Source organism: Euleptes europaea, chromosome 5 (assembly GCF_029931775.1).
Source record: "Euleptes europaea isolate rEulEur1 chromosome 5, rEulEur1.hap1, whole genome shotgun sequence".
Classification (NCBI taxonomy): domain Eukaryota; kingdom Metazoa; phylum Chordata; class Lepidosauria; order Squamata; family Sphaerodactylidae; genus Euleptes; species Euleptes europaea.
The window spans coordinates 10,388,624-10,402,682 of NC_079316.1; the positions used below are offsets into that span (position 1 = coordinate 10,388,624).

The following is a 14,059-nucleotide window of genomic DNA, read 5'->3' on the forward strand; positions in this document are numbered from 1 at the left end:
TGCAGCTAAAAAAAGAGGTGTTACAAAAATAAAACTCGAATGTCTGGGACAACAGGAGTACAAAGTACCCCCCGCTGCTAGGAAGAAAGTTAAGGAGTGGGAGTTGTCAGCCCGGCTCCAGGAGATCAGCTCAGAACAGAACTTTGTCCTGAGTCCATGAGGTCACATGGCAAGGAAGTTAGAGTATGGCATAAAGATCTTCATCTCCCATCATCTTTAAGGTCACTCTGATTGCCGCAGAGTTCTGTTTTCTAAGTCCGCATGTGGATTCGAGCAGCTCTGGGGCTCTCTTGGCCCCCTCCCAGCAAAAAGCGCAACAGACATTAAAGCCCCCCTTGATCTTGCAGCTCTACCAGCTTCGAGGTCGCGCTGGGAATGGGCAGGAGCTTTATTGCAACAGCAGCTCTGGAAACACCGCCCAAGGACGAGAAAGGGGCGAGGCGGCATAGACCCTGGTCCGCAGGCTTATCCCTGTGGCGTGGAGAGGGTGCTCGGACCCTGGCCCGTCAGGCCTGATAGAGAGGGACCACGCGGTCGATGGGGCTCCGGCACATGGGGCAGGTGCGGCGGGGCAAGGCCTGGAAGCAGCGGAAGCAGCAACAGACGTGGCCGCAGGGCAGGAGGACGCACTGCCGGGGGTTGGCGAGGCAGATGACGCAGGTGCTGGCAGGTAGCTCTTCGTCGGCCTCCCGGGCCAGGCCCTTGTGGAGCTGGAGGTCTTCGAATGCCCGCCGCTCTTCTTCCTTCTCCTGCTTGAGCCGGTGGCGCTGGTAGGCTCGGCAGAGGGCGCGCAGGAGGGTGGCGGCGGCCGCCAAGCCACAGAGCAGGGTGGCCCACTTCCAGAAACTGCTGGCGGACTCCAACTCGGCCAGCAGCGTCTGCCAGTCACCCAGGCGCAGGAAGTAGCCGGCACCGTCAGCCGGGGGTTGGAGGTGGAGGGAGCCATCCGGGTGCAGGACAAGCTCCCCGATGCCGGTGAGGCTGCTGCCTACCAAGAGCATCTCTTCTGTCTCCAGGAAACCCTTGGGCTTCTCGCCACTCAGATAGTGGCCAAGCAGGTCCTTGAAGCCATGGGAGGTCTGCTGGAAGCGCTCGTACACTGTCTCCAAGGGCAGCTGGATGGCACGGAGGGGGGACTCCACTTTCACCTGTCCCACCGCCTTGCCACCGGGTGACGCCAGGACAAAGGGGGCTGTGTGCACCTGCTCCAGCACCACCCGCTCGCTGTCCGTCCTGCAAAGCAAGGAGAGCGGAATGCCGAGAACAGAAAGTCACAGCAGGGCAGCTGCCGAAGCAGTGGGAGAGTCACAAACCCAGCCTGAGGGGATTCGCTCCCGACCATAGATGGTCTGCACAGTCTTACCTTACAAACCCTACTTCTTAGATTGCCCCAAAGCTCAGAGTGGGTGACTGCCTACAGAAGGGCTATGGCTCAGCGGCAGAGCATCTGCTCGTCATGCGGAAGGTCCCAGGTTCAATTCCGGCCATCTCCAGTTGAAAAGACTGGGCAACGGGTGAAGTGAAAGACCTCTCCAGGATCAGAGGAGCATGCCTAATACATTAGGTGCTGTGGAACACAGGCAGGATAATGCTGTTGCAGTGGTCTTGTTTGTGGGCTGGCTGGGCACTGCACAAACAGACTGCAGGACAAGATGGGCCTCAGTCTGAATACAGCAGGGCTTTTCTTATGTTCTCTGCCTGAGACCCTGGAGAGCCACTGCCAGTAGCGTAAGGGTCACAAATCCAACCTGAGGGATTCGTGCATTCGTTTTGCTTTTGTCTTTAAGTGCCAGTATACACGTCCTGCCCTGTCCTGGATAGCCCAGGGCCATCCCAACCTCATCACATCTCAGAAGCTAAGCAGAATCAACCCTGGTGAGTACTTAGATGGGAGACCACCAAGGAAGTCCAGGGTTGCTACACAGAGGCAGACAATGGCAAACTACCTCTGTTCATCTTACACATGAAGCTGCCTCCTACCGAATCAGACCCTTGGTCCATCAAGGTCAGGATTGTCACTCAGACTGGCAGCTGCCCTCCAGAGTCTCAGGCTGACGTTTTTCACACCAATACTGCCTGGTCCTTAACTGGAGATGCCGACGATCAAACCTGGGATCTTCTGCAAACCAAGCAGATGTTCTGCCACGGACCCACAGCCCCTCCACCTCTTGTCTTGAAAAATCTACAGGATCGTCATAAGTCAGCTGTGACTTAAAGGCACTTTGTGCTATATATGTGGGCTGGTTTACAAGGGAAGCAGAACCCCTAGAACTGAGCGCGTTCGCCACTGCAAACCGATACAGACAGTAAAGGGTCGGCAAAAGGAGCTCCTGGCACCAGCTGTAGCAACCCATACCTGTCAGCTCCTCAGAACCATTTCCTAGAGCAGCCGCACCAAAGGGCCCCTGATGGAACCAATGGCAAGTTAAATAGTGAAACTCCCTGCCCCAGGATGTGGTGAAGGCTGCCAACTTGGGAGGCTTTAAGAGGGGAGTGGACATGTTCATGGAGGAGAGGGGTATTCATGGCTACTAATAAAGATGGATACTTTATTAGCACCTAAGATAATAGGCATGCCTATTCTCTCCAGGATCAGAGGAGCATGCCGAATACATTAGGTGCTGTGGAACACAGGCAGGATGGTGCTGCTGCAGTCATCTTGTTTGTGGGCTTCCTGGAGGCACCTGATTGGCCACTGTGTGAACAGACTGCTGGACTTGATGGACCTTGGTCTGATCCAGCATGGCTTTTCTTATATCCTTATGTTCTTATGGAGGGTGCTGGGAAAGTGGCCTGTCCCCAGAATCCCCAGTGCCCCCCTCCCGCCAAGCCAAAGTCCTGCTCACCAGCTCCGAGCCAAGCTGTTCCACACCAGCCGATGCTCCTTCAGCACCAATCTCTCAATCACCCCCTGCAATTCCTTGTGGTAGGGGCTGGTCAGCGCCGCCTCAGCCGGTTGGACTATACCTAAATGGTGCAAGGAGGAGGAAATGAAAGCACGGGCGCTGCCATGGATCCCTTCCTCTTCCCAGGGATCACCATCCAGTGGGAATCCAAAACCTAGCAAGCTGGGGACCTGACCTGGATGGGCCAGGCGAGCCCAATCTCATCAGATCTCAGAGGCTAAGCAGGATTGAGCCTGGTTCGTGCTTGGCTGGGAGACCACCGAGGAAGTCCGGGGCCGCTACGCAGAGACAGGCAATGGCAAACCACTCTCTTGCCCTGAAAACCCTACAGCAGGGGTGTCAAACCCAATTGTCATGAGGGCTGGACTTAACATTAATATCACTTGGTAGGGCTGGGCCATGCCTCGCCAGCCCAGATCGAAGCTAGGGGGGTTGTGGCTGCCTCGGCTGCCTCGCAGGCTGTATGTTTGAAACCCCTGCCCTACAGGGTCAGCCCTGGTTAGTGCTTGGGTGGGAGACCACCAAGGAAATCTAGGGTTGTCAAGCAGAGGCAGGCAGTGGCAAACCACCTCTGAAAGTCTCTTGCCTTGAACACCCTACAGGGTCAGCCCTGGTTAGTATTTAGCTGAGAGACCACCAAGGAAGTCCAGTGTTGCTACGCGGAGGCAGGCAATGGCAAACCACCTCTGAGCATCTCTTGCCCTGAAAACCCTACAGGGTCAGCCCTGGTTAGTGCTTGGGTGAGGGACCACCAAGGAAGACTGTTAAGCAGAGGCAAACCACCTCTGAACATCTCTTGCCTTGAAAACCCTATGGGGTGGCCAATAGGTTGGCTGCGACCTGATGGCCCTTTTCTCCACCACCAGCCACCTGTGGAGAGTTTTGTATGACAAACTGCATTCCTCGCATCACAGCACCCTGAAACGGCACTTTCGGCCACATCTGGGACACTGAGCAGCATGAGCTAGTGGCGTAGTGGTTAGCGTCAGACCAGGACCTGGAAAGACCCAGGTTCAAAACCCCACTCTGCCATGGAAGCTCGCTGGGTGACCTTGGGCCAGTCACAGACTCTCAGCCTACCCTACCTCAGAGGGGTGTTGTGAGGATAAAGTAGAGGAGAGGAGAATGATGGAAGAAAGGTGGGGTATAAATGAAACCAATCAATAAATATGGGGCGCAGAAGTCGTACCCTGCTTTGGATGAGTCCTATAGCAGAGAAGAGATCTCAAGAAAACATCCTGTAACAATCTGCAGGGAAGGTTATGAGAAGGGATGAAGAGTCAGGGATCGGGCTGAGTTGTTTTCTGTTGCCCCGGAAGGTTCGACCAGAACCAACGGTTTGAAATTAAATCAAAAGTCATTTTCGTCTAGACATTAGGAAGAATTTACTAACAGTTAGAGCGGTTCCTCAGTGGAACAGGCTTCCTCAGGAGGTGGTGAGCTCTCCTTCCCTGGAGGTTTTTAAGCAGAGGCTAGATGGCTGTCTGTCAGCAAGGCTGATTCTATGACCTTAGACAGATCATGAGAGGGAGGACATCTTGGCCATCTTCTGGGCATGGAGTAGGGGGTTGCTGGGGGTGGGGAGGTAGTTGTGAGTTTCCTGCATTGTGCAGGAGGTTGGACTAGATGACCCTGGTGGTCCCTTCCAACTCTATGATTCCCATTCCCTCTTACGACAGGCGTGCAAGCCTTTTACCTTCAATGGCAGCATAGCGCAGGCAGCCGCTACCCGTGGCGGAGAGGATGCTGGAGAGATCGTCGCCAACCTGCAGCTTTGGAGCTTCCTGCAAGAAAGAGTGCAAACAGAAGGGTTAGGGTGGAAGCTGGTGGGAACTGTGAAGTCCCCAGGCCAAGTCTGCCCAGAACCACAAATCCACTAGGCAGCCACAAGAAGAAGAGGTGGTTTTCATATGCCGACTTTCTCTACCTCTGAACATCTCTTGCCCTGAAAACCCTACAGGGTCAACCCAAGGTAGTGCTTGGATGGGAGATTGCCAAGGAAGTCCAGGGTGGCTCCCCAGAGGCAGGAACAGGCAAAATATCTCTGTTAGTCTTTTGCCTTGAAAACCCTATGGGGTTGCCATAAGAACATAAGAAAGGCCATGCTGGATCAGACCCAGGCCCATCAATTTCAGCAGGCTGTTCCCACAGCGGCCCAACCAGGTGCCTCCAGGAAGCCCACAAGCAAGACGACTGCCGCTTTGGGTCCCCACTGATGAGAGGTGGGGTATAAATGTAACACATAAATAAACAATTTCATAAGGCAAATCCTCTATGGCGTGAAGCCATGCTTCCTTTGGGCTGCCCTGAATTCACTGCCAATGAAAGCTCAAAGTAGGATAAAAACTAAAGATGTAGGTAATGACAAGCTGGGACTACTGAAGAATTTTAGGAAGAATTTTCTAACAGTTCGAGTGGTTCCTCAGTGGAAGAGGCTTCCTCGGGAGGTGGTGAGCTCTCCTTTCCTGGAGGTTTTTAAGCAGAGGCTAGATGGCCATCTGTCAGCCATGCTGATTCTATGACTTTAGGCAGTTCATGGCCATCTTCTGGGCATGGAGTAGGGGTCGCTGGGTGTGTTTGGAGGAGGTAGTTGTGAAATTCCTGCATTGTGCAGGGGGTTGGACTAGATGACCCTGGTGGTCCCTTGATTCTATGGGTCCTACTAGCGGATGATTCTGATGACTGTTTTATGTGTAAGAAAGAGTTTATAGTTAACTACCATCCTGTAATCTGTTTTATCTGATAAGTTTTTATATTTTATATGATATTTTGTTGTGTGTTGGCTATTACATACAATATGTAATTATTGGTCTTTGACCGCAAATAAATGTATTCATTCATTCAGTGCCAATCAATTTCATTGGCTGCGTCATGACAGGAGAGGAAATTGTGTCCTCTGTTCACTTACTCAGCTTCAGGACCTGCTCCCAAAATAAAGAAGTACAACTGGACTACCTTGCAGGATTATTGTAAGGACTTAGTACTTTGAACACTTCAGACCGGCTATATAAATGTTCGTTCTCCACAAGGGGGAAACAGAGGCCATTTTTGCATGGTAATTAGCAGTGTGTTCCAGGCTGAAGTGCCCCGCATCACATTACAAAAAAGCCCATTTAACGCGACCTTTGGTGTTTGCCACGAAGAATCCCCTCAAGGAACAATGCAAAACAACAGAGGCACGTTAGCTATGTATATGCTAATGACTATGCAAACAGGAATGAAGGAACAGGAGAGTGGGGGGAGTAGAACTTCTCCTTTTGCGTGGGGACTGTGAAAAGGCATGTTTAAAGTTGAATTTTTAAAAAGATCTTTGAGGGAGCATCAAAATTGACCATGCAAAAATGGCCAGAGAGAGTGAGAGAGAAGCTTCCTGAGGGCGTACCTGGATCTTGGCGGCCACCTTGGCTTTCCTTCTGTGCAGGTAGAAGAACAGGCCGGAGAAGGCCAGGCTGGAGCCCAAACACAGCAGCTCTCCTGGTGTGATGGGCAAAGCATCCATGGGCACCGCTTCCCTGCCACTGCAAGAGAAAGCACAAACAGCCGCCAGGCAGACATGCACCTGTCCACTCTCATGCAGAAAGGAACAGCAGAGGGTCGCACCGAACAAGACACAGCCTGAACAACCGGCTTGAGAAACAGGGTATTTTTCTCCTTCATGTTCTTTCATGTGCGCTCTGTTAAAACACCTTCAAGCTGGTCATCTAAAGGCCAAAGTAATAGAATCAAAGAGTTGGAAGGGACCACCAGGGTCATCTAGTCCAACCCCCTGCACAAAGCAGGAATTTCACAACTACCACCCCCACACACACCTAGCGACCCCTACTCCATGCCCAGAAGATGGCCAAGATGCCCTCCCTCTCACAATCTGTCTAAGGTCATAGAATCAGCATTGCTGACAGATGGCCATCTAGCCTCTGCTTAAAAACCTCCAGGGAAGTCCACTGGGAAGATGGGCCAGGCATTTTGAAGAGCCTGGGGCTCATGGGAGAGGGACACAAAACCCATCTCATAGAGTTGTCATGAAGATAAAACGGGGAAGGGAGAACGGAGGTTGCTGTTCTGAACTCCTTGGAGGAAACAAGGCAGGAAAATATACTATATAGATTGCGCCCTAGAAGACAGAAGAGAAATGCTAATTTAAAAAAGTAACTGCCACTCAGAAGATGGTTCACATTTGGTCTCTGTGTGGAAGAGGAGGCCTCTAGGCCCATCCGGAAGGGAACCAAGCATGCTTAAACCTCTAGGAAAGCCAGAACACCCCAAGGTTTGGTTAATTCCCAGCCAAGGGAAAGGCCTAGCAAGCGTGGATCACCAACTAGAGGCAGCTAGGCTGAATGCAACCCCTAGGACTCCCTGCACTCCTTTGGCAAATATGTGTTCACTTTACAAGTGAAACCAGGGACCAGTACTTGGATAAAAGCACAGTTTGAATCTAGGTTGCCAACCTCCAGGTGGGGGTCGGAATTATAACTGATCTCTGACTACAGAAGTAGAAAAGGGCAAGAGTCCAGTAGCACCTTACAGACTAACAAAAATATTTTTGGTAGGGTATGAGCTTTGAATTATCTGACTACAGAGATTGCTTATTTAGCTCGTAGAGAAAAAGGATGCTTTGGAAGGTGGACTATATGGCATTATAACATACCAAGTTCCTCCGTCCCTAAACCCCACCCTCATATCTCCAAGTATTACCAAACCCAGAGTTGGCAAGCCAAATTTAAATCACACATTCAGCTGTATGTGTGTTGAACGTAACACAAGAACCACATATAACTAAAAACCAAGCCCACACTGTACATAGGATAGCCAGCCTCCAGATGGTGGCTGGAGATCTGGGATGACAACTGATCTCCGGTTGACAGAGATCAGTTCACCTGGAGAAAATGGTTACTTTGGAAGGTGGGCTCTATGGCATTATACCCAGTTGAAGTCCCTCCCCAAACCCCGCCCTCAAAATACCCAGGTATTTCCCAACCTGGATCTGGCAATCCTAACTGTACATGGATTTTACCCTGTACATGAACATAAGAAAGGCCCTGCTGGATCAGACCAAGGCCCATCAAGTCCAGCAGTCTGTTCACACAGTGGCCAACCAGGTGCCTCTAGGAAGCCCACAAAATGGATTGAGGAGGGGCTGTGGCTCAGTGGTAGAGAATCTGCTTGGCATGCAAAAGGTCCCAGGTTCAATCCCCGGCATCTCCAGTTAAAGGGACTAGGCAAGTAGGTAGGGTTGCCAGGTCCCTCTTCACCACTGGCAGGAGGTTTTGGGGGTAGAGCCTGAGGAGGGCAGGGTTTGGGGAGGGACTTCAATGCCATAGAGTCTAATGGCCAAAGCAGCCATGTTCTCCAGGTGAATTGATCTCTATCAGCTGGAGATCAGTTGTAACAGCAGGAGATCTCCAGCTAGTATCTGGAAGTTGGCAATCCTACAAGTAGATGATGTGAAAGACCTCAGCCTGAGACCCTGGAGAGCAGCTGCTGGTCTGAGTAGACAACACTGACTTTGATGGACCTTGATGGTCTGATTCAGTGTAAGGCAGCTTCATGTGTTCATGTGTACCCGTGTTCAACATAACTTGTGAACAGGGCTTGCGCAATATGAGGCAGCTTCAAGTGGTGAATCGCCTGTCACTTGGCCCTTCAGCCCTTTTTTTAAAATATTTTTTTTATTTTTATAACATAAACACATAAAACAAAACAAACAAATACAATAATAAAGAGAAAATACAAAAGAATATCAATTATATAATCTACTTAATATGATCAAAACTACAGAATTCATAATATCCTTTTGATCCGCCACCCACCAAATATGTGACCCATCACCAGACTTCCGGAGAAGTGTCTAAACAAAATATTGTCGAAGGCTTTCACGGTCAGAGTTCATTGGTTCTCGTAGGTTATCCGGGCGGGATGACCGTGGTCTTGGTATTTTCTTTCCTGACGTTTCGCCAGCAGCTGTGGCCGGCATCTTCAGAGGAGTAACACTGAAGGACAGTGTCTCTCAGTGTCAAGTGTGTAGGAAGAGTAATATATAGTCAGAAAGGGGTTGGGTTTGAGCTGAATCATTGTCCTGCAAAAAGTAACAAAGGTAATGTGCTAACCATTGTCCTGTAAGTATCAAATATAATAAGGACAATGGTTAGCACATTACCTTTGTTACTTTTTGCAGGACAATGATTTCAGTTTGAAAATTACATTATTAACAGTAAAATAAAAAAAAAGTTAAACTTATTTCTATAACTCATGAACTAATATAGAGAAATCCATTTTTGCCAGTTTATCCCAATATGTGACGGCCTTCATCCATGTTTTTTTAAATTCTTCCATATCTTTTCCATGTAGGAATTCTGTTAATTTGGCCATCCTCATATAAATCCATAATTTCTCTCTCCAGTCACTGATTGAAGGTTTATTTACTTGCTTCCAAACTTTGGCTATTGTAATTCTTGCAGCAGCAAAACTATATTGGCAAACGACCCTATCCTTTTTATCCATTTTTTCCTTGAGGAATCCCCAATAAACAGAACGCAGGATTTCTTTTTTACTTTCATATTAATCAAATTATTTGTTTCTTTTATTACTTTTTTCCAAAAAATTTAAAATCTTTTTGCATATCCTTCAGCCCTTTTTTTTTTAACCCTCTGCCCCATTTCCACCACTTCACAAAGCTCCCCCCCCCCATGCCTCCCTTGGGGAAGCACAGAAGGGACACAGACAGAGCTGGCACCTTTAACAGCCCCATAGCTGTTACCTCTACAGCCCAGTCCCTGCGATACAAAGCGGCAGCACTCTGCACATGCCCAGAGTCCCCGCCACTCCATCCCTCAGATTCCAGGCCTTTCCGTTAAACTCACCTCCCTGGCAGGAACTGCAGCGTCGTCTCCCCGGACACCCTTCGGACCTTTAATGACAGAGCGCCCCTTGCCCTAGTCTGGCGGTCACATTCGCCTTTACCGGACGACGCGAGGGCTTGTGGGAAACAGAGTCCCAAGAACTTCCGCCTAACAGCGGGCCCCAACGGTGGTTGTTGACTTTTGGGACTACGTCTCCCGTCATGCCCCGCTCCCTTCCGCCCAGCGCGGGCCCCGTTTGCGCCTTGCTGAGCTCTTCCCAAGGCCGTGACGCGCCGCCGCTGAAAGTGGGGTACAAACTACAAGTCCCATGAGCCTCAGCGGCGAACCTGGCTATGATGATAAGAGCTGTGGCTCACGAAAGCTCATACCCTACCAGAAAATGTTTTTGTTAGTCTTTAAGGTGCTACTGGACTCTTGCTCTTTTCTACTACTGCAGATCTGAAGAAGAGAGCTGCGGCTCATGAAAGCTCATACCCTACCAGAAAATATTTTTGTTAGTCTTTAAGGTGCTACTGGACTCTTGCCCTTTTCTACTACTGCAGATCTGAAGAAGTGAGATTGCTCACGAAAGCTCATACCCTACCAGAAAATATTTTTGTTAGTCTTTAAGGTGCTACTGGACTCTGGCCCTTTTTGACTACTGCAAACAGACTAACACGGCGACCCACTGTGAAAGAGCTTTTTAGCAGCGTTGGATTTAAAAGCCCCTAACCCAAACAGGAAGCGTTTTGGGGGGCGTAGAAATGCTAATTTGTGCAACACTTAACTAGGGGGCAAGACCCGTGGAACACAAAGTCACTTACTACCGGTTTTGAATAAGTAACCTACTGTTGAATAAGCAGTGTGATGTGTGTTAAGTGCTGACAGATGAAGAAAATAGTGAAGAAAGCTGGAAGAAAATAGATTCCTTTGAAATGTGGTGTTGGAGGAAAGTGTTACGGATTCCGTGGACTGCCAAAAAAACAAATCAGTGGGTTCTAGATCAAATCAAGCCTGAACTGACCCTAGAAGCGAAAATGACTAAACTGAGGCTGTCACACTTTGGTCACATTATGGGAAGCCCGGAGTCACTGAAAAAGACAATCATGCTAGGAAAAGCTGAGGGCAGCAGGAAAAGAGGAAGACCCAACAAGAGATGGATTGACTCAATAAAGGAAGCCACGGCCCTCAACTTGCAAGATCTGAGCAAGCCTGTCAAAGACAGGACATTTTGGAGGACATTGATTCATAGGGTCACCATGAGTCGGAAGTGACTTGATGGCACTTAACACACACACAAGTTTAGTTTGTATGTAATTTAGATATTGTAGAGTGTGTTACCTTGTAGGAATGTTGCAGGAACTTTATAGCAATTTTTAGTGATGATGAATAAGAAATAATCGGCATAAGCAAATATCAGGTTGTTTAATTTAATTGTAAGCTCCTTAACAACCGAGGTTCCTATTTTTGTAGTGACCCCCCTGGAGGTTGGCAACCCTACTGGGAAAGGAGAAGCCTGGGGAGGGCAGGGAAAACAGCTTGGATGCAATGCCATAGAGGGGGGGGGTCCCCAACCTTTTGGAGCTTGCGGGCACCTCTGGAGTTCTGACCCAGCGTGGTGGGCACAGACACGAAATGGCTGCCACAGCTTACCTTCAGTCACGCAGTGAAGATCCTTGTGCTATGGTAGAAGCTGATGCCAAAGCAACTCTTTAAAAATCTGTATAGCCCTTGGCCCCAACCCATTTAAGACAACATTCAGTGGGCACCAGGAAAGGTGTCAGCCGGTGCCATGGAGCCCACGGGCACTGCATTGGAGACCCCTGCCATAGAGTCTGTACCCCGAAGCTTCCATTTGGTCTGGAGACCAAGATCCTATGAGGAAAGGTTGAAGGAGCTGGGTATGTTTAGCCTGGAGAGGAGACGACTGAGAGGGGATACGATAACCATCTTTAAGTACTTAAAGGGCTGTCATATAGAGGAGGGGGCTGAGTTGTTTTCTGTTGTCCCAGAAGGTCAGACCAGAAACAACGGGTTGAAATTAAATCAAAAGAGTTTCTGTCTAGACATCAGGAGGAATTTTCTAACAGTTAGAGCGGTTCCTCAGTGGAACAGGCTTCCTCGGGAGGTGGAAAGCTCTCCTTCCCTGGAGGTTATAAAGACTAGGTTAGATGGCCATCTGTCAGCAACGTTGATCCTATGACCTTAGGGAATCTTGGCCATCTTCTGGGCATGGAGTAGGGGGTCGCTGGGTGTGTGTGTGGGGAGGTAGTTGTGAATTTCCTGCATGGTGCAGGGGGTTGGACTAGATGGCCCTGGTGGTCCCTTCCAACCCTATGATTCTATATGGATATTCCCCCCCCCACATTTAGTCGATTTTATTTTCGCCGTGCACATTTGAAGACCACTCTGAAACAATCAGGCGGAAACAGCTTTTAATAATTCAGTACACAGACAGTGTCCCTCCCCCTCCCAAAACACACACACGCACACACACGCACACACACTAAATCCAAGGCACTAATCCCCACCAAGCTCAAGGGGACGGGAGCGCGTTTGGGATTTTTAAGCCAAGCTAGTCGGAAAGTGATCGTGAGCCCAGAAACGAAGGCTCGAGAGGGGTTTCTCTGAAGCTGAGCCAGGCCCTCCTCCCTCTTGGGGTCAGAGACTGCCATGAACAGCCAGCGGCCATGGGGTTCGTGTGCTTTTGGCAGGGCGCTCCGCACCTGCCCTGGGAACATCTGACGGCAAAGGTGGGGGGGGGGTTCTTGGTGAAGAAGGGCATGGAGTGGGATGCTTGGTGGGTGCAAGCCTAGCCGGAAGGAGGTTCCTCTCTCCACAGTGACTGGACGGGATTGTGTTTTACGCAGCACGACTCCCTTGGCTAGAGCTAAAACTATAAAAAGCGACACGCAGCGAGTGGGTTCTGTATCCCAGGGAAGCAGGCGGCGAAGAGTCCTGCTTCTCCTGGACCAAGAGTGGTGTTGCTTCTTTGGATACTTGTAACGTAGGGTGCAGGTACGGCATCCTAAATTTCCCTTGGTCAGGGGGGCGCTCTGGTATAAGCCAGCCCTATCTCCGCTACACTCCATCCACTGGGCTGCACAGGGAATCATGAGCGCCAGCAGGTTAGGTGGCTTTCCAAAAGGTCATGATGAATAAACGGAGGACAGGTCCATCGGTGGCTATTAGCGAAAGGGAACCTCTGAAAACCAGATGTGTGGTTGGGGAAACAGGCAAGGGTGATTGCCTTCAAGCTAAGGCTCCCTCCCCACAATTTATCTGTAGGGTTGCCAGGTCCCTTTTTGCCACTGGTGGTAGGTTTTTGGGGCAGAGCCTGAGGAAGGCAGGGTTTGGGGAGGGACTTCAATGCCATAGAGTCCAATGGCCGAAGCGGCCATTTTCTCCAGGCAATCTGATCTCTATCGGCTGGAGAGCAGTTGTAATAGCAGGAGATCTCCAGCTACTACCTGGAGGTGGCAACTCTACACCGGTGGGATGTGTTTCGGGTGGAGCCTGAGGAGGGCAGGGTTTGAGGAGGGGAGGGACTTCAATGCCACAGAGTCCAATTTCCGAAACGGCCATTTTGTCCAGGTGAACTGATCTCTATCGGTTGGGGAGCAGTTGTAATAGCGGGAGATCTCCAGCTATTTCCTGGAGGTTGGCAACCCTGCTTATCTAGCTGGCCCCCAGGTGCATCCAGGATGCAGGCCTAGAGAGATCTGGTCCAGCTCTAGCAGGGGTCTTCTGCATTCTTATACTCCCCAGGATGTGCCAGGTGTCAAAGGTTGTATTTTGCCACGCTGTGTCTTCCAAAGCTCTAGCCCCCCACACACATACACCAATAGCTTAAAGTTCCCCAAGTGATTCAGCTCTGCAGGCCTCCAAAACGCTGATAAATAGCGACGGGTGTTCTAGCTGACCTTGAGAACTGGGATGAACACAGTGAGAGAGTCCAAAGAGCCGGGCCTCCACAGGGGATCGGGGAGACGGGTCCCGGAGGAGAGAAAGGCAGGGAACTAAAGCCGAGGAAGCCGGACGTGAGATTTGTGGCAAGGCCCATGGAGGCAGCGAGCGATGCGCTTAGGCGACGAGAGAAGCTGTGCTTTTGGGGCTTCCCCCCAGGGAAAGGGACTTGGCGGAGGGTGCCGGAGAAGCCCACCTTTCTTCCGATGCCCAAAGGGAAAGAGCCCGAGGCCCGCGTTGTGCCAACCGAAGCTGCCATGGCAAGGTGGTTAACTGCTCCCCAAAGAGCGGGCACCGGGGCTCAGCTTAGCTCCCGTGTGCCGGGGTTGTGCAGGGGGCAACTGTAGGTAT

At 50.5% G+C, this 14,059-nt stretch overlaps 1 protein-coding gene across 1 annotated transcript; it reads right to left on the reverse strand.

Annotated features, from left to right (window-relative positions):
- Positions 1–506: 506 nt before the first annotated feature.
- LOC130478113 (mitochondrial ubiquitin ligase activator of nfkb 1-A-like) lies at positions 507–6,420 on the reverse strand. The gene is made up of 4 exons (XM_056850241.1): positions 6,289–6,420; positions 4,603–4,690; positions 2,847–2,967; positions 507–1,233 (listed from the first exon to the last, which is right to left on the reverse strand). Exons 1-4 carry the CDS (start codon positions 6,403–6,405, stop codon positions 507–509), a joined length of 1,053 nt encoding a protein of 350 aa, XP_056706219.1. The 5' UTR covers positions 6,406–6,420.
- Positions 6,421–14,059: the final 7,639 nt, after the last annotated feature.

Coding starts and splice junctions, on each gene's coding strand:
- LOC130478113 (XM_056850241.1), bottom strand. CDS start 6,405: ATGGATGCTTTGCCCATCACACCAGGAGAGCTGCTGTGTTTGGGCTCC. Junction 4,691..6,288: donor AGGTGGCCGCCAAGATCCAG/GTACGCCCTCAG, acceptor TCTTTCTTGCAG/GAAGCTCCAAAGCTGCAGGT. Junction 1,234..2,846: donor AACAGCTTGGCTCGGAGCTG/GTGAGCAGGACT, acceptor CTTGCTTTGCAG/GACGGACAGCGAGCGGGTGG.